The following is a 19,195-nucleotide window of genomic DNA, read 5'->3' as shown; positions in this document are numbered from 1 at the left end:
TAAATCCTCTTAAAGATGCTAAAGTTCTGATTCATTGTTTATGATTCTACTTACAGACTGAGAGATTGTGAGATCTCAGATGAAGGTTATGTTGCTCTGGCTAGAGCTCTGATGTTAAACCCCTCATCACATCTAACTGATCTGGATCTCAGTGGAAATAATCCAGGAACAGAAGGAATGAAGATGTTTAATGATTTATTAAAGAAATCAAACTCTAAACTGAGAGTGAGGTGAGTCATTTTAACTTGTGTTTAAATCAGACAAAGTTTTATTATTTACAAAATAATTTTTTATAATTTTGGTGAAGCACAAGTTTGCACCAACACTGCTAAAAAGTTTAATATGAACTTTAATTACTCCTCAAAAGAAAATTAAACCCTGCTGGTTAAGTGATGTGATTAGTAATTAACTATATTTACTTGGTATTAAAGCTTGTACATCTAATATTTTATTGTATAAATGTAAAATATCTCAGGTGTACATTTGCATGTCTTGAGTCTACCAGACTACAGCAAGCATGTGGAACAAAAAGTGCAGAACCACAGCTGTGCAACAACTGAGAAGAACATACTAAATGAGCATTAACAATTAAATATGAAATAATTCAGGTGGAATTCACACTAAACTCAATGAGCCTGTATTCTAGTCAGTAACATTAGTAAAATAATGGTGTAATGTTATTTCTCTTTATTGTTTTGTAGATTTCTGAGCAGAAGCCCTGAGATGGATGAAGCTTGTGATTATCTGAATGAAATGGATATAAAGATGTTAGAACTGAGTGAGGTGGATCTGAGTGAAAGAGACATTAAAGATTCAGGAGTTAAACATCTATCGACTGTACTGAAGGATCCACACTGCATGATTACAGAACTCACGTACGTTTATTTATTGGAAACACCCTTGACAGTTCGCCAGTCCATCAGAGGGCAACACACACACACACACACACACACACACACTTATGTATTTTCAATTCACTTGACTGCATGCCTTTGGATTATGGGGGGAAAGCTAGAACTTGCAGAAGAAACCCATACAGACATAGACAGAACATGCAAAACTCCACACAAAAACCCTTTCCACTCTACCTGGGAATCAAACTTAGCACCTTCTTGCTGTGTCATTATTTTTTCAGTACAGTTTAAAATAAACACGTGATGGAACAGTGACTTCTAACTCACAGTGCTGGTTGAGGCGTGTACGAGCCTGTATTAAAATTGAATATATTAAAATTGAGTTTAGGGAGAGACATTAATTATAAACTACTTCATGCTAAACCAAAAAGAAGCGAGTGTGCAATAAAAAATAAAACCACACTTATGTGTTGTGAAATAATCATGAATTTCTTCTTAGATGGTTCATGTGGGCAAAATATAAATAAAACATCATCAGAAAACAAGGTCTAAACCTCAACTGAGCCTTAAACCCTAAAGAGTAAATAAAACCTTCCGGGAACAGAGAGAGGGGAACTTCATTAATTAATCCTCAAGAGGAACAGGCATGCTTTAATTTTACAACCACCAACATGTAGTTTATAATACTGTATTATATTATTTATAAATACATTTATTCAGATGTTCTTCTTCTCTCTCTGCAGTTTGAGGAACTGCAGCATTACAGATAAAAGTTGTGCTGATCTGAAATCAGTTCTTGATGTAAATCCATCACACCTGAAAGATCTGGATCTGAGTAACAATCGACTAGGAGATCCAGGAGTGATTCAGATCTCTCATCTATTGAAGAATCCACAGTTCAAACTCCACAAACTCATGTTAGTATTTAATTATAATATATTTATTACCAAATCATTGGTGTTGTGCTTTTTTTTTACTTAACGTCATTATTCATGGGATAGGAAATTATGAACCAACAGTAAATTAAAATAATTAAATATTTTCTTATTTCTCCAGATTATCAGATTGTGGTGTAAGAGAGGAAGGTTATGCTGCTCTGGCTGAAGCTCTGAAATCAAACCCATCATCAGAGCTGATGGAGCTGGATCTCAGAGGGAACCATCCTGGAGATTCAGGAGTAAAACTGCTCGATGATCTAGTGCAGAACAAAAAATCTAAACTGAGCACACTGAGGTGAGAGAAAATAAAATAAATTTCTACTTCTTTATTCACTGAAATATTATGTGTGAGGTAAAGTTTGTGAACCCTGTAGCATGAATTGATTATTTTAAACAAACCAACTCCAGCTGAACGGATAATAAATATTAGCACCTCAATGTTCTCCTCACCTCTTTATATCTCTTTATTTAACTCAGATTTGTATTTGATTTTTTGTTTAATTACTGAAGCTTATTAAGCAGCAATGATGTTCTGCTGCTGGACTCATACAACAGTGAGGAGAAACTTTATATAATTTAGGGATTTCTAACATAAACAAATCATGCTACACAAATAAAATCAGTTATTATTGTAAATGAAATGTAATTTAGAATAATGCTGCTCTGTTTCCAAAACATTTACAAACTGTTTTTTTTACATCTGTACCACCTTAAATCATTACTAACAGTGGAGAACACAGTGGGATTAATCACATTAGTGTATGAGCACATCTAGGTTTAGACTCGTCAGCAACCCCTCTGGTTACTTCATTTTGCCAAACCTACCATAAAATTCAAGTAGGTAGATTGGCCGCTCTAAATTGTTAATGTGTTATGCCCTGTAATGGACTGCGACCCATAGGCTTCACTTTCACCACGACCCCAGTCAGGATGAAGTGTTATTAAGAATGAATGAATGAACCATTACATGAGAATGTTCATCAAACTCAGAGTGTATCATATACCATAAGTAGTACAAGTAGCTGACAGTGTGGATGCAGCACAGCAGTATGAGTCCTGGGTACATGGGTTTGATTCTAATCTCCAGTTAAAGATGAACATCACTGATGATCTCTTAAGCGGACATGTTAATATAACGTTTATTATTTACACTGAAATGTTTTTCCCTCTTCAGGTTCTTAAAGTCTCCTGAAGCAGAAGAAGTCTACACCTCTCTTTGTTCCACTCTGGGTCAGAACCCCTTAATACTGACCCAGATGAAGCTGGAGAGGAACCCAGAGGGGGTATCAGGAGATTCCAGAGTGAAGCTTCTCTCTGCGTTTCTGCAGGACTCTCACTGCAAACTGCAGAAACTCCAGTCAGTATTTCACTCTTCAGCTGTTCGTGTTTGTAGTTCAGAGATAAATGAGATTTATTAGCACATGAATGTTCATTCTGAACTACAAGTGCTTCTTCCATTACAGGTTCTGGTACTGCATGTAGAACCTGATGATGAATTCAGGTGCTCAGTAGAAGCTCATTTACACAAAATATATACCTAGTAAACACACACACACACACACACACACCAGAGAGAAAAAAAGACTTAATAATATGACTTTTTTTGTCATAATTTCTGTTGTAATTCTGCACATGTTAAACACCACTAACTCACATCAGACTGAATTTTAATAAAGTTCCTAATGTTGTTAGTTGGGCACTAAAAAGTGTGTATAATAAGAAAATGATGTAGTAACTATGGTGAAACACTGTATAGTACACTGCTGCTGATTAAGGACACAACCTCAGTGAATCATTTTAAGTCTATTATTATTATAATAAACAATGATAAATAACTAAACCTTTATTATTTACGTAACTTACCTACAGTGCACGGAATCAGTAAGTGTCTAATATTTAAGTAACTCAGCATCTAAACATGACACATAAATTTGGGGGTTTCTGTTGTGTTTAGGATTAATGACGATGATCTAACGACGGAGAGCTGTTCAGCTTTATCTGAAGTTCTGAGATCAGGATCCTCCAGTCTGAGAGAGCTGGACCTGAGCAACAACAACCTACAGAACTCTGGAGTACAGAAGCTCTGTGAAGGACTGAAGAAGAAAGAGTGTAAACTGGAGGTTCTGAGGTAATGATGCTCATAATCTACACTTCTGTAATCCAGAACATCTCATTATGTTGAGTAAACCACAGGACCCGGTGTTAATGAGACTCTAATTCTACTTCAGGTGAGAAGGTTTTAGTAAGGGGAGGTCAGAGAAAGATGTTTACAGGCGAGTGCCTGGTCACCAAGCCACCCATGTTACCCAGTCAGAGTTTAGATGAAAGGAAGACATGGAACCATCGTGTTGGCAAAGAGAAGGTTGAGGAATTTTGGAATAAAACCTTGGCATATATCTTCTGGGAATCTTCAGGTCAGCAACAGTAGTTCTGCAGTTATTATAAATTTGGAGTTTGGGCTAAAAGAGCTCTGAGTAGAGCCACCACCTTGAATGAGAAGGAACCAGTCACATACATATACCCACTAATCAATATTCATGCCCAGTGGAGAGTCAGGCACAATTTAAATGGATAGAGATCATGGTGTAGATCCAGGAAACATTGAAAGTCTTACAGCTCCATGGTGTCTTTGGAACATCTGAAGACCAACCTGTAGGAGTGGTGATATAGATGTCTAGACTTTCTCAGATTACTGCCATCGTGACCCACCAGTGGAATCTAATGGAGGTTTTATTATGGTTGTGATTTATTCTGTGACTGATCATCCGTTTCAGTGAGGTGGGGAAGAAATAATACAAAACATTCTTATGTATTTTACACCCTGTCCCAACTTTTCTGAAACTGAGGTTTGATTGTGAATGTTTTTTGTGTTCTTTCTGCAGATTATCAGATTGTGGTGTAGGAGAGGAAGGTTATGCTGCTCTGGCTGAAGCTCTGAAATCAAACCGTTCATACATGAAGGAGCTGGATCTCAGAGGGAACCATCCTGGAGAATCAGGAATGCAGAAGATCTGTGACGTATGTAACGCTGGATGGTTCAACTGGAGTGAAATGAAACTGAGGTGAGAGATTTTTGTTTTCATCACTTTACTGTCGTCTCTAAAATCTGATGATTTAACTGTTGCAGAATTATTAGATTTAAACTACATATGAATGTAAATCTGATTCTGATGATGGAGGAAACAGTGCTGGACTCTGATTTAACATTATTAATACCTATAAGATAAATATTATAAACTCTAGACCAGCCTTTCTCAACCGGGGTGCCGCCGCACCCTGGGGTGCCGTCTGGCTTCTTCAGGGGTGCCATCAAAAATATTCTGACGTTACTGATATTGAAAATGAAATAAATTTAAAATACAAAAAAGTCAACTTATCATGAAAGTGTAGACCATTAGCCGCCTCAAACATCAAAATTTGTCCGAGGGATGCAGAGTGTAAATTTTTTAATACATTTTAGAGGGGTGACTTGAGATTTTGAATACTTTTAAAGGGTGCCGTGACTGAAAAAAGGTTGAGAAACACTGCTCTAGACAACACTTCATCATAATTTATAATAAGAGAATTAGCATAAACTGTTGCTAATCAGATTCATTCACACAGTTACTCATGACACTATGTTGTTGTTTTTTACATGATTAAAAAAGCTTTATTATTTATGAGTGAGGATGGGTCAGAGTTTGTAAGTTCGATAAGTGCACAAGTAAAAGAAATTGTGGATTTCACCATCTATAGTGCATAATAAATAAACCTGATCCTTCAGCACCGCATATTTCTATAATGAACAGAACCACATAGACTGAATTCTTCAGAAAACCCTGGTCAGTAAACACAGTTCATCACTACATCTACACAAAGCAGAAACCAAAATCAACAACATCCAGAAACACCACCAACTTCATGCAGCCATCACATTTACAATAAGTCTAAACATTTAAAAAACAGTGACGTTGATTAGTTGCAACATTAAATATGTAATATTTGTTGTTTTTATTGAATGCAGATCAAAACGGATTTAGAAATCATTGCTGTCTGTTTTTTTTTGTTTGTTTGTTTTTACACTGTCCTAACATTTTTGGACATCAAATATAAATATTTTTATTTTGTTTATATTATTTTTCAATAAAAAAATGAATTTTTTTCTTCAAATGAACATTTTAAATTTAAAATAAAAACTATGTACAGTTTTAATCATGTTTGTACAACCCTAAGTAGCAGAATAAACTATAAATATGATTGAAGTCAGTAAATGTTTTATGTAACGTGTGGAGTTTAAAATAATCTGTCAGTGTGTAAGATAAAAAAACTGTGACACATTTAGCAAAATTACATCATAAAATTCACACTTTAAATCCCAGAGCTCAGTTTTTAGAGACTAGTGGCCAGGATTCTTGAACTGCTTTTCCACCTGCCTAAACAGCTTCACACTCCAAATCTAAAAACAAGTGCATGAGTGAAAACAGTAAAGTCATTATTAGACTGTTATTGATGTTATTAACATTATGAATGTTATAAATGTTATAAGATTGATGTTTCTGGATGTTTCTTCTCTACAGGCTGTTTAAAATTCCTGATGCAGAGGAAGCCTACACCACTCTCAATCAGATTCTAGGTAAAAACATCTTACTGCAGAAGGAACTCGATCTGAGCTCCAAAACACTGAAAGAGATCAAAGTGAATCATCTATCAGCTCTGCTGGGGGATCCACACTGTACAATCCAAAACCTTACGTAAGAGGAAGCATTTTCTTCTATTATATTATTTATTTAGCGTTGAGATTGGAGCTGACTTTAATGGGCATGCTGGTGAAGGGAATAGATATGATGAGAAGGTGTTAGGAAACTGGAATAAGGAAGGGCAGATGGTGAGAGATTCTGCAGAAATGATGGAAATGGGTGGTGATGTCTGACTGAAGTTAATAAAATAATTACAATTATTAAAAGTTCTTCACCAAACACAGATGAGACTCAGAACCCTGAGCAATAAGAATTCCTGATTTCTACACTGAGAGAAACAGGATCAATATTTTCTACACAATCAGTTCAGGTTTCAGCTCCATGATGAAAGAATTCAGGAGAAACTCGAGCTGCTTTAGATAAACTTTTATTCTAATATTAATATTTAAATACTCATAAAGATCCTAAAGTTCCGATTCACTGTTTATGATTCTACTTACAGACTGAGAGATTGTGAGATCTCAGATGAAGGTTATGTTGCTCTGGCTGGAGCTCTGATGTTAAACCCCTCATCACATCTAACTGATCTGGATCTCAGTGGAAATAATCCAGGAACAGAAGGAATGGGGATGTTTAATGATTTATTAAAGAAACCAAACTCTAAACTGAAAGTGAGGTAAGTAACTTTAACTTCTTGTGTTTAAATTAGTCAGTAAAGCTCAGAGTAAAAAAAACATATTAAATACTTATATTTATTATAAATTATTATTAAAACAACTGTTTTATTATTTAGAAAAGTGTATAATTTTGGTGAAGCACGAGTTTGTACCAACACTGCTAAAAAGTTTAATATAAACTCTAATTACTCATCAAAAGGAAATAAAACCCTGCTGGTTAAGTGATGTGATTAGTAATTAACTATATTTACTTGGTATTAAAGCTTGTGCATCTATTATTTTATTGTATAAATGTAAAATATCTCAGGTGTACATTTGCATGTCTTGAGTCTACCAGACTACAGCAAACGTGTGGAACAAAAAGTGCAGAACCACAGCTGTGCAACAACTGTGAAGAACATACTAAATCAGCATTAACAACTAAACAATTAAATAAATAGTTAGTTACTAAATAACTCATTGCACCTGTATTCTAGTCTGTTACATTAGCAGTAAAATAGTAAAACAGTGTAATAATATTATTATTTATTGTTTTGTAGATTTCTGAGCAGAAGCCCTGAGATGAATAAAGCTTGTGATTATCTGAATAAAATGGATATAAAGATGTTAGACCTGGTAGAGCTGGATCTGAGTGGAAGAAATATTGGAGATTCAGGAGTTAAACATCTATCGACTGTACTGAAGGATCCACACTGCATGATTACAGAACTCACGTACGTTTATTCACTAGAAACACCCTGGACAGGGAGCCACTCCATCACAGGGCAATAACACACACACACACACACACACACACACACACACACACACACACACACATACAGTGCTGTGAAAAAGCATTCGCTCCCTTACAGATTTCTTTGGTTTTTGTTATTTTGTCATACTTACATTTTTCAGATTATCAAACAAATTTTAACATCAGACAAAGAGAATCTGAGTTAATTCAACATGCAGTTTTTCAATGATGATTTCATTTATTAAGGGAAAAAAGCTATCAAAACCAAACTGACCCTATGTGAAAAAGTAATTGCCCCCTAAAACTAATAATTGGTTGTGCCACCCTTGGCAGCAACAACTGCAATCAAGCATTTGCAATAACTGGCAGTGAGTCTTTTACATCTCTGTGGAGGAATTTTGGCTTACTCTTCTTTGCAGAATTGTTTTAATTCAGCCACATTGGAGGGACTTTGGCCACTCCAAAACCTTCATTTAGTTTTGTTTCAGCCATTCAGTGGTTGACTTGCTGGTGTGCTTCGGCTCATTGTCCTGCTGCAGAACCCAAGTACGCTTGAGCTTAAGGTCACGAACTGACATTCTCCTTCAGGATTTTCTGGTAGAGAGCAGAATTCATGGTTCCATCAATTACAGCAAGTCGACCAGGTCCTGAAGCAGCAAAGCAGCCCCAGACTATCACACTACCACCACCATGTTTGACTGTCGGTATGATGTTCTCTTTCTGAATAATGTGTTAGTTTTGTGCCAGATGTAACAGGACGCACACCTTCCAAAAGTTCCACTTTTGTCTCGTCAGTCCACAGAATATTTTCCCAAAAGTAGGGCTGTCGCGGTAACCGCAATTTTGAAATACCGTGCTATAGACCAGCCAACCGCAGGGCATGCCAAGCAACTGTCACACTGCGATGTTCACGTTTTTTCTTTCTTTCTTTCTTTCTTTTTTTTTTTTTTGTTGCAGGGTCCATCTTGTTTTATGCTTACATTCGGGCATAATAAATGTTAAATAAATGTCATTTTCCCTCCACCTTTTCACATCCGTTGCTGCTGAGTGTCAGGCTTTGTGTTTTAAGATGGAAACAATGGCAACACTAATTATAGGCAAATTTATTAATGATGAAATTGAGTTTCACACTCAATAAATACTTGTAATTTAGACTATATTCAAACAGCCTTGGCGTACTAAAACACTTAATGACAGTTAATATGGCATTGCAGCCTGCAAATGTTCTCTTGCTGGCTAGCTGGAATGATTTAAATGTATTTTTTCGTTGAATAAAAATGTATTGAAACGAATAATAACTTAAAATGTAGTATATATTGTTATGTTAATTATACATACTAAATACAGTAGATAGTTAATAGTGGCGCGACAACCAGGCTAGATTTCCTCTGCTCTCTAAATTCGCATGCAAGTACGTGTGTATTTGTGCAACAAGCACACCATCAGAGAGAGTTGTTAGTGCCATGGGGAACATCGCTACCCCACTCAGATCCTCTCTGAAACCACATCAGGTGAACATGTTGGTTTTCTAGCGTGCAACAAGGACATGATAACGCAGGTTTAAGGTCTTATAGACTTTATTCTTTATTGTAAACGAAAGGTTTTGTTTTATTATTATTTTTTTTTTTTACATATTTTGATGTGCATATAAAATATTTAGCCTAAACAGTTTGCTTTTTTTCGTTTCACAGTGTATATCTAGCCTAGGCTAGAAGCTACATTTAAACCTTTTTTTAATAGAGAAAAGCCGTGCATTCTTATTGCGCATCCCTGCTCTGCTCTGCCCCTCTCATTTGATTTGTCTTAAAGCTGTCTCATCTTTGTCATTAAAAAGCAATAATATATCGAATTATAGCCTAACAATAAAGCTTGTTTATATAGCTCTAAAATCCAGATAAATTAAGTAATTTTCAAAAACAAAAAAAATGCCGGTAATACCGCATACCTAAATACCGAAAGGGGAAATTCTTTCACCACGATAGCCCTACGCAAAAGTCTTGGGGATTATCAAGATGTTTTTTTGGCAAATGTAAGGCCTTTGTGTTCTTTTTGGTCAGCAGTGGTTTTCACTTTGGAACTCTCCCATGGATACCATTTTTGCCCAGTCTCTTTCTTATTGTTGAATCATGAGCACTGACCTTAACTGAGGCGAGTGAGTCCTGCAGTGCTTTAGATGTTGTTCAGGGTTTTTCTGTGACCTCCTGGATGAGTGGTCGATGCGCTCTTGGAGTAATTTTGGTAGGCTTGCCACTCCTGGGAAGGTTCACCACTGTTCCATGTTTTCACCATTTGTGGACAATAGCTCTCACTGTGGTTTGGTGGAGTCCCAAAGCCTTAGAAATGGCTTTGTAACCTTTTCCAGACTGAGAGATGTCAATGACTTTGTTTCTCATCTGTTCTTGAATTTCTTCAGATCGAGGCATAATGTGTTGCTTTTTGAGATCTTTTAGCTACTTCATGTTGTCAGACAGGTTCTATTGAAGTGATTTCTTGATTCTACAGGTCTGGCAGTAATCAGGCCTGGGTGTGGCTAGTGAAATTGAACCCAGCTTTCCCAAAATTGTGGTTCATTACAGTTAATTCATGGGGTTTGCAATTACTTTTTCACATAGGGCCAGGTTGTTTGGTATAGCTTTTTCCCTTAATGAATGAAATCATCATTTAAAAACTTTTTAAAGTTTTTGTATTTTGTATTTACTTAGGTTATCTTTGTCTAATATTTGAATTTGTTTAATAATCTGAAACATTTAAGTGTGACAAATGTGCAAAAACAAAAGAAATCTTTAAGGGGGCGAATACTTTTTCACAGCACTGTAAACAAACTTGACTGCAAGTCTTTGTATTATGGGAAAAAACTGGAGCTCGCAGAAGAAACCCATGCAGATGTGGAGAGAACATGCTAAACTTAACAACCTTGCAGAGTAAATAAAACCTTCCGAGAACAGAAAGGGGGGAAATCCTCAAGAGGAACAGGCATGCTTTCATTTTACACCCACCAACATGTAGCTTATAATATTATAGTATTTATAAATACATTTATTTAGATGTTCTTCTTCTCTCTCTGCAGCTTGAGGAACTGCAGCATTACAGATAAAAGTTGTGCTGATCTGAAATCAGCTCTTGATGTAAATCCATCACACCTGAAAGATCTGGATTTGAGTAACAATCAACTAGGAGATCCAGGAGTGATTCAGATCTCTCATCTACTGAAGAATCCACAGATCAAACTCCACAAACTCATGTTAGTATTTTATTATAATTTATTTATTACCAAATCATTGGTGTTGTGCTTTTTTCTACTTAAAGTCATTATTCATGAGATAGAAAATTATGAACCAACAGTAAATTAAAATAATTAAATATTTTCTTATTTCTCCAGATTATCAGATTGTGGTGTAAGAGAGGAAGGTTATGCTGCTCTGGCTGAAGCTCTGAAATCAAACCCATCATCAGAGCTGATGGAGCTGGATCTCAGAGGGAACCATCCTGGAGATTCAGGAGTAAAATTGCTCGATGATCTAGTACAGAATAAAAAATCTAAACTGAGCACACTGAGGTGAGAGAAAATAAATGACACTTATTATTTCTACTCCTTTATCTGAAGCATCCACTGATATATTATGTGTGAGGTAAAGTTTGTGAACCCTGTAACGCATGAATTGATTGATTAAGAACTTATGATGGACAAACCCTGGACTCCACCTGAACTGATAATAAATATTAGCACCTCAGTGTTCTCCTCACCTCTTTATATCTCTTTATTTAACACTCAGAACAATGTTCTGCTGTTGGACTTGTACAACAGTGAGGAGAAACTTTACATCATTTAGGGATGTCTAGCATAAAGGAATCATGCTACACAAATATAATCAGTTATTATTGTAAATAAGGGATAAAACAACATTTGATGATAATGCTGCTCTATGTGATTCCAAAGGATTTACAACCTGTTTCTTGCATCAGTACAACCTTAAATCATTGCTAACAGTGGAGAACACAGTGAGATTAATCACATTAATGTATTAGCACATTAGCACATCAGACGCCCAGCAGGTATTGTAAGTTTGTCATTTTTACTGAAATTTTACTTAAAGTCTCCTAAAGCAGAAGAAGTCTACACCTCTCTTTGTTCCACTCTGGGTCAGAACCCCTTAATACTGACCCAGATGAAGCTAGAGAGGAACCCAGAGGGGGTATCAGGAGATTCCAGAGTGAAGCTTCTCTCAGAGTTTCTGCAGGACTCTCACTGCAAACTGCAGAAACTTCAGTCAGTATTTCACTCTTCAGCTGCTCGTGTTTGTAGTTCAGAGAGAAATGAGATTTATTATCACATGAATGTTAAACTCCGTCATTCTGAACTACAAGTGCTTCTTTCATTCAGTGTCATCATTACAGGTTCTTGTACTGCATGTAGAACCTGATAATGAATTCAGGTGCTCAGTAGAAGATCATTAATACTAAATAGTTACCTAGTAAATACACACACACACACACAGACAGACACACACACACCAGAGAGGAAAGAAACATCACTGTAATAAATGTATTGATGTTCAAGTTTTACTTTTACAGTTACAGCAGTAGCAACTATAACTGTTTAAGTCATCGACTTCATAATTTTATTTTATTTGATAGAAAAAGGTTAAAATGTAAGTTATACTTTATATCCTAAATAACCACTTTATGGTGTATAACCACGATGGTGGTTTGGAGGTGTTTCATTGCACAGATACTGTTTAGTCAGTCCTGGAAATTTCTCACATTCAAGAACACATAGTAGATGAGGCAATATTAAAGCTAACCTAGCTTAGCGTTAACCAAAGCCCACGCCAATTTTTAGCCAACTTTTCACCAATGGTCAGTCTGTAAAGACAAAATAGATTCATAACTACAGTTTTCTGGGAGCAGCTAAATGATGACCTATAGTCTGTTGGTTTTCAAGGAGACTTGGCCTCACAATACCATTCAGGATGCCTCTCTTTGAAAACAAAAAAATGGACTGTTGGTGCACAATTAATCAAGAGTTTAACAGACTTGGAACATCTAATAATTAAACAGGTTTTTACAGAATGAATTCCCTAGTGTAGGGAATACTGCCGCTTTGCCATGCTGCCACTGTTGGGCCCTTGAGCAAGGCCCTTAACCATCTCAGCTCCAGTGGCACTGTACAAAGACTGCTCCTGTGCTCTGACCTCAGCCTCCAAACAAGCTGAGATATGTGAAAAAAGAATTTTGTTGTATGGCTGTGTATGTATAAATGCCAGTAAAGGCTTTCTATTCTATTCTTTCTATTCTAATAATGTCCACATTCCTCCTGAAATTAGAGTCAACACTACAGGAACTGTTTAACTCTATTTACAATTAAATAGCTTATTAATTATTACTTATATTTTTTATAGTTTAACCCTCAGAACAGTTTTTGCTCATTTTAAGCAGAATGCTTTGGGCCCTACAAGATAAAAATACTTACCTGATTACTCAGGCGCTCATGTAAATGCTGATAAATGAAAGCAATGTTCAGAAATCTAATTAAAACACAGATAATTTAAAGCATGCAACCATAATTCTTTAAGATGTTAGTAAGGCACTAGAAAGTGTGTATAGTAAAAAAGCTACCTCAGACAAGCAGCTTGAAGCAGAACAGCATTTATAATAAACAGTAATGGATTAAAACAATCAAACCTCTTGATATTTGAGTAATTAAGCATCTGAACATGACAGATAAATTCGGGGGTTTCTGTTGTGTTTAGGATTAATGACGATGATCTAACGATGGAGAGCTGTTCAGCTTTATCTGAAGTTCTGAGATCAGGATCCTCCAGTCTGAGAGAGCTGGACCTGAGCAACAACAACCTACAGAACTCTGGAGTACAGAAGCTCTGTGAAGGACTGAAGAAGAAAGAGTGTAAACTGGAGGTTCTGAGGTAATTATGCTCATACACTTCTGTAATTCACAACATCTCATGGTGTTGAGTAAAACACAGGACCGGGCGTTAATGAGACCCTAACTCTACTTCAGGTGAGAAGGTCTCAGTGTGGGGAAGGAAGAGGGGGGGGGGGGGGGGGGGTGTTCACAGACGAGTGACTGGTCACCAAGCCACCCACTTTACGCAGTCAGGCTTAGCTGAAAGGGTGCAAAATGAAAGTTACAGATTTGGATGAATCTGGAGGAAAATCTTGGCCTGAAGCCTCTGGGAATAAAGTACATGGCTTTACAGTTTGTGTTGCTCTCTTGGCTCCATCTGAACCAGAACTTTGGCCTGTGGAATGTGAAACAGCAAGTATCAGCACCTCTAAGTTAAGGTTCCTCTCTCGGGGAACATTGTGACTGTCCTATTAGGTGAGGAAAAAGAATCTGCTCCTAGTTAATGGAGCCTCATTAGAAATGACTATGGTGGTGATTTATTCTGTGACATTATAGTCACCCAATGTCTTAGCTTGTGACAAGCTCAAGTCTAAAATCATGTAAAGGGATGGTGCATGTCTTGTCACTGAGGCTGCAGGCATAGCCCAGGACCTGCGAGAGTGGGCTGTTAAACACAGTTATCAGGATGCTTAACCATTGCATAATAATACTGTTGCCAAAAAAAAAAAAAAAAAAAAAAACTGCAAGAGAACTACAAAATAAGGCCAAAATAACAGACATCAATGAAAAAAGGAGTTTTTATACACCTCACTGTCACTGCTGAACTGAGAATCATCCACCAACCAAAAATATCCAGCCAACAGCACCCCATGGGCAGCGTCCTGTGACCACTGATGAAGGTCTAGAAGATGACCGACTTAAACAGCAGCAATAGATGAGCGATCGTCTCTGACTTTACATCTACAAGGTGGACCAACTAGGTAGGAGTGTCTAATAGAGTGGACAGTGAGTGGACACGGTATTTAAAAACTCCAGCAGCGCTGCTGTGTCTGATCCACTCATACCAGCACAACACACACTAACACACCACCACCATGTCAGTGTCACTGCAGTGCTGAGAATGATCCACCACCTAAATAATACCTGCTCTGTGGTGGTCCTGTGGGGGTCCTGACCATTGAAGAACAGCATGAAAGAGGGCTAACAAAGTATGTAGAGAAACAGATGGACTACAGTCAGTAATTGTAGAACTACATAGTGCTTCTGATAAAATGGACAGTGAGTGTAGTTACAAGGAGGTGGTTTTAATGGTATGGTTGATAACATTAATGTTTGGTATATATATATTTATAAATAATAAATAATTGTATTTACCTCACAGTGGGTGTGGCTGAGAGACCTGAAGTAAAAAATAAATGATATGCTTTTACTTTTGTGACAACAGTTTGTGGAAGGTCTTTTCCTGTTTCACTATTACTGTGCCCCTGTGCACGAATCAGTGTTTATAAAGACGAGATGTAAATTTGATGTTTCTTAAAAAATATACATAAATAAATTACATTTATATAAACTTAAATACATAAATTATGAAGCTAAGCAATAATTCTAAATCACTCCTTGCTGTTTTTATCAGAGTTTACACCCTGTCCCAACTTTTCTGACACTAAGGTTTGATAAAGAATGTTATGTTTCGTATCTCCTGACCGCCAGGGCGGTACTTACGTAGTGGATAATCCCGCGTGTGTGCGCTTCAGATCGAGATATTTGTATACCAAATTAGTCACACGTGACCCCTGCAGCGATGTCACTCACAATACAAGTACCTGTGATTCACTGCAAACTTCCTCTTTTCTCGTCTCGTTTTCTCAAGTGTCGTACAGCCCGGCGACACTTGGGGTCAGAGCTACGAATTTTATTCATCCTCTATGGGCTGGGATTACCACAGCGGGATCTGGCAACCTTGTTCACCTAGAGTGCATTCGGTGTGAGAATGAGCTTGAGAAACTGTGTTGGTTACTGGATTTTCTTCACATTCAATATGGAGTAAGCTGAAATTATAACAGTCTGCGTGAAAGCGAATGCTGTATTATAACAGGAGTTAGCTCGCTCTAATGTAGAGTTTTCACTCGGTTTTGAGGGGGGCACGCCGCTTGTAAAGTTGTAACTTCACATTTTTCTTCACCTAGTTTGTTTGTTTGTTTGTTTGTTTGTTTGTTTGTTTATTAGGATTTTAACATCATGTTTTACACTTTGGTTACATTCATGACAGGAACGTTAGTTACTCATTACACAAGATTAATCAGTTCACAAGGTTATATCGAACATAGTCCTGGACAATTTAGTGTCTCCAATTCACCTCACTTGCATGTCTTTGGACTGTGGGAGGAAACCGGAGCACCCGGAGGAAACCCACGCAGACACGGGGAGAACATGCAAACTCCACACAGAAAGGACCCGGACCGCCCCACCTGGGGATTGAACCCAGGACCTTCTTGCTGTGAGGCGACAGTGCTACCCACTTAGCCACGTGGCACCCTTTCTTCACCTAGAGTTTATACTCTGTGTTAAGTGAATCCTACCATATATTTGCTTTTAACGAGCAGTTTTGTCTTCATCGCGTAGCTCTAGCAGTGCAATTATTTTCATCTAGAGTTCTGTACTCCATGTGAAGTGAAGTTGCTAATCTTTAGTTATAGCGAGTGGTTTATTTTTAATCGCTAGCCCTACCAGCATGCTTCCCGGGACCCGCACACAAGCAATCCTGTCTCGTGTGCGTCACCTAAAACTCAGCATGAGAGTTCCGTTCCTAAGGCTACTGCATCTCCAGGGCCTCCTTACGGCGGCTGCACAGGCTGTTATGTTGGGGAAACTCCACAAAGCCTGGGGAAACTCCACAAAGCCTGGAAAAAAACTGGATCCTGTACGCCACAGACGTGTGTGGGTCCGCGTTTCAGAAGAGTGTCTGCCAGCTCTCAAACCATGGCGCTCTCCAAAGTTCATCTTGTCAGGGGTAAACCTGGGGCAAATACCCACATGCAGGGAAGTGGTGATGACAGACGCGTCAGCTTCCGGCTGGGGGATGTGTGGAGGCACAGTTGGGTTCAGGGCACTTGATCAGCTAGCCAAGCTCGGGAACAGATCAGTTTTCAAGAACTATGTGCCATAAAACTTGCCTTGGAAGTCTTTCTTCCAAGTTTGCAGGACAGGCATGTGTTGGTACGCACAGACAACCTGAGCACAGTTTATCACATAAACCATTATGGTGGCACCAGGTCCCGAACGCTCTTGAACCTGGCAAAGGAGCTGTGGACATAGGCACATCTGAAGTTCCTCACCCCACAGGCTGTTTACCTGGCAGGGATGGCCAATGGGACAGCGGACATGCTCTCGAGGCAGTCTCTGAGGCAGGGCTGCACGCTTTCTGTCTGCTCTCCGCTTGCTTTTAGTTTTTAGTTATTTTAGTTATTTTTTATCTTTTATTTCTAAAATATAGAGCTCAATCAGCAGACACCGACAATAGATCGGCTGGAAAGGCACAGAATTACAGAAATACATTACAGAAATACATTAAACTAGACATTTAGTTAACAGAGTTTTCCACTAGCCGTCAGACTAAAAAACTCGGGCACAGTTATCAGGACTACCATGGCTCCTATCACTACAGCGGGTTCTTCGTGCTGCTCCAACTGCTACAGACTTCTACGGAAAATCGCTGTGCTGGAGACAAAAATGCTCACAATCCTACCTGGAACGGAGAGGAGAAATGGTTCCAGATCACTCGAGGGTGAGTCAAAATCTAACACAGAACAACCAGCTAAACTAAGGCTAGACAGCTTAACAGACTTCCTGAAGCTTGACAGAAGTCAATCAAAACAGGGGAACAGAAACGAGCCATGTGAGAGAATAAGTCGGTGGCACAAACTTGGAGCAAAACCAAAAGCACAAAAGCAGCAGGTGGCTGTCTTAATGTCTTCCACGCCAGACTGCTCATCATGGGCTCGGAAAGCTAAAACTATTCCAAAAGCTAGCACAATTGCACCCCGTGGGAAAATAGCAGGGTCGCAACAAAAACCGATCCCTTTGCTGAATCGTTTTGAACCGCTCAGAAATCTGATCGAGGTTACCCCCAGCGGTAATGGTAACGAATCAAAACCAGCGAAGCTGACTATAAAAGGGGTCTCAAAGCAGGCTAGCAAAAACACGAGGCTGATTAAGCAGAGGCCCTCGCCTGACGCAGAGAACGCGCTGAAAACTCTGATCGTCGGTGACTCTGCCATCAAGAATATAGGCAGCAGATCAATGCTAACGTGCTGTCTCCTGAATGTGACTGTCTCGGAATTAAATGAGGAACTTCCCAACATTCTCTCCCAGCATGGAGCGATCGACCGAATTATTCTGCACGTGGGCAGAAGTGACATTCGCAGAGAGGAGTCAGAAATCTTAAAGAACAACTTCACTGAACTGTTTAATACACTTGAGAAGCTGACTGCTCAGAAGTTCATCAGTGGGCCTCTCCCAGCCCGAGGATCTAATATGTTTTCACGGCTACTCAACCTCATCACGTGGCTAAGCAGAACCTGCAGTTTGAAAGGTTTGGATGCAATTTTAATCTATTCTGGGGGCGCAGAGAATTTTTTTACCCAGATGGCACCCACCTAAGCAAGACTGGAGTGAAGGCACTAAAGGACAACCTCCATTTTGCTCTTCGCCACCCATCTGCTTCCTGGACTGACTCGACACAATACGTGCATCCTCAACCTCCCTCACCTGCCTTCAACCATGAAGGACCATCAAACATACAATCCCCATCACTGGAGAACACATCTCAGGCTGAGTTTCTGACTCTTGATGAAAGCTATTACGACCTTCATCATCAGGCAGTGACACAGCAGTCAACAGCAGAGACATCACAATCATCCTCCAATTTCTCTCTCTCAACAACATCACCTCCACATATGGATTTCACAGAGAAAATGGAGAAACTGGTGTGTGTTGGGACTAAATTCTCACACTCCATCTCAGCCAGTCCACAGGTTTCACCCAAAAAGCCCAGGGCACCCCTTCCCCTTCCCCCCCGTGCTCTGAGGCCACTTCAGCACCGTCAGCAGCAGCCTTGTACTTCATCTCTTCTGGCTGTACAGAGTTCAGAATGTTCAGCGAGTGCTACTGATAGCGGCTGCAGAATACAAAACAATGATAACTCGTTGTGATGTGTTCAGGGTCCTTGCTATAGCAGATATGATACTGACAACAGTTTGGAGAGTAAGCTTGGACCCAGTATGCCTGAAATGTTTTCTATTCCTGTGTTGATAAGAAATAGAAAGAATAGAACACATTCAGCATATCAAGTCAACCAGTCTAACCTCTTACCTGTACCACGACAACCTTGGGCTGCCCCAGGGGCTCCTGTGGTTCCTTTAAAACTAGCTCTGCTTAATATTAGATCTC

General features: G+C 38.6%; 1 protein-coding gene across 1 annotated transcript in view; it reads left to right on the top strand.

Moving 5' to 3' along the window:
* The window catches only part of LOC134317022 (NLR family CARD domain-containing protein 3-like), an 87,870-nt gene that overhangs the window by 55,683 nt on the left and 12,992 nt on the right, over positions 1–19,195 (top strand). Inside the window, exons 15-24 of the mRNA XM_062997668.1 lie at positions 1,911–2,087; positions 2,967–3,149; positions 3,747–3,920; positions 4,675–4,854; positions 6,349–6,522; positions 6,971–7,144; positions 7,685–7,858; positions 10,949–11,122; positions 11,261–11,437; positions 13,632–13,805. Of these exons, the coding sequence (XP_062853738.1) occupies positions 1,911–2,087; positions 2,967–3,149; positions 3,747–3,920; positions 4,675–4,854; positions 6,349–6,522; positions 6,971–7,144; positions 7,685–7,858; positions 10,949–11,122; positions 11,261–11,437; positions 13,632–13,805 (1,761 nt within the window). The remainder of the gene's footprint in view (positions 1–1,910; positions 2,088–2,966; positions 3,150–3,746; positions 3,921–4,674; positions 4,855–6,348; positions 6,523–6,970; positions 7,145–7,684; positions 7,859–10,948; positions 11,123–11,260; positions 11,438–13,631; positions 13,806–19,195) is intronic.

The sequence above is a fragment of the Trichomycterus rosablanca genome, chromosome 6 (genome assembly GCF_030014385.1).
Source record: "Trichomycterus rosablanca isolate fTriRos1 chromosome 6, fTriRos1.hap1, whole genome shotgun sequence".
Lineage (NCBI taxonomy): Eukaryota > Metazoa > Chordata > Actinopteri > Siluriformes > Trichomycteridae > Trichomycterus > Trichomycterus rosablanca.
Note: the sequence above shows the minus strand (reverse complement) of the source record. Positions and strands in the feature narration are given on the sequence as shown.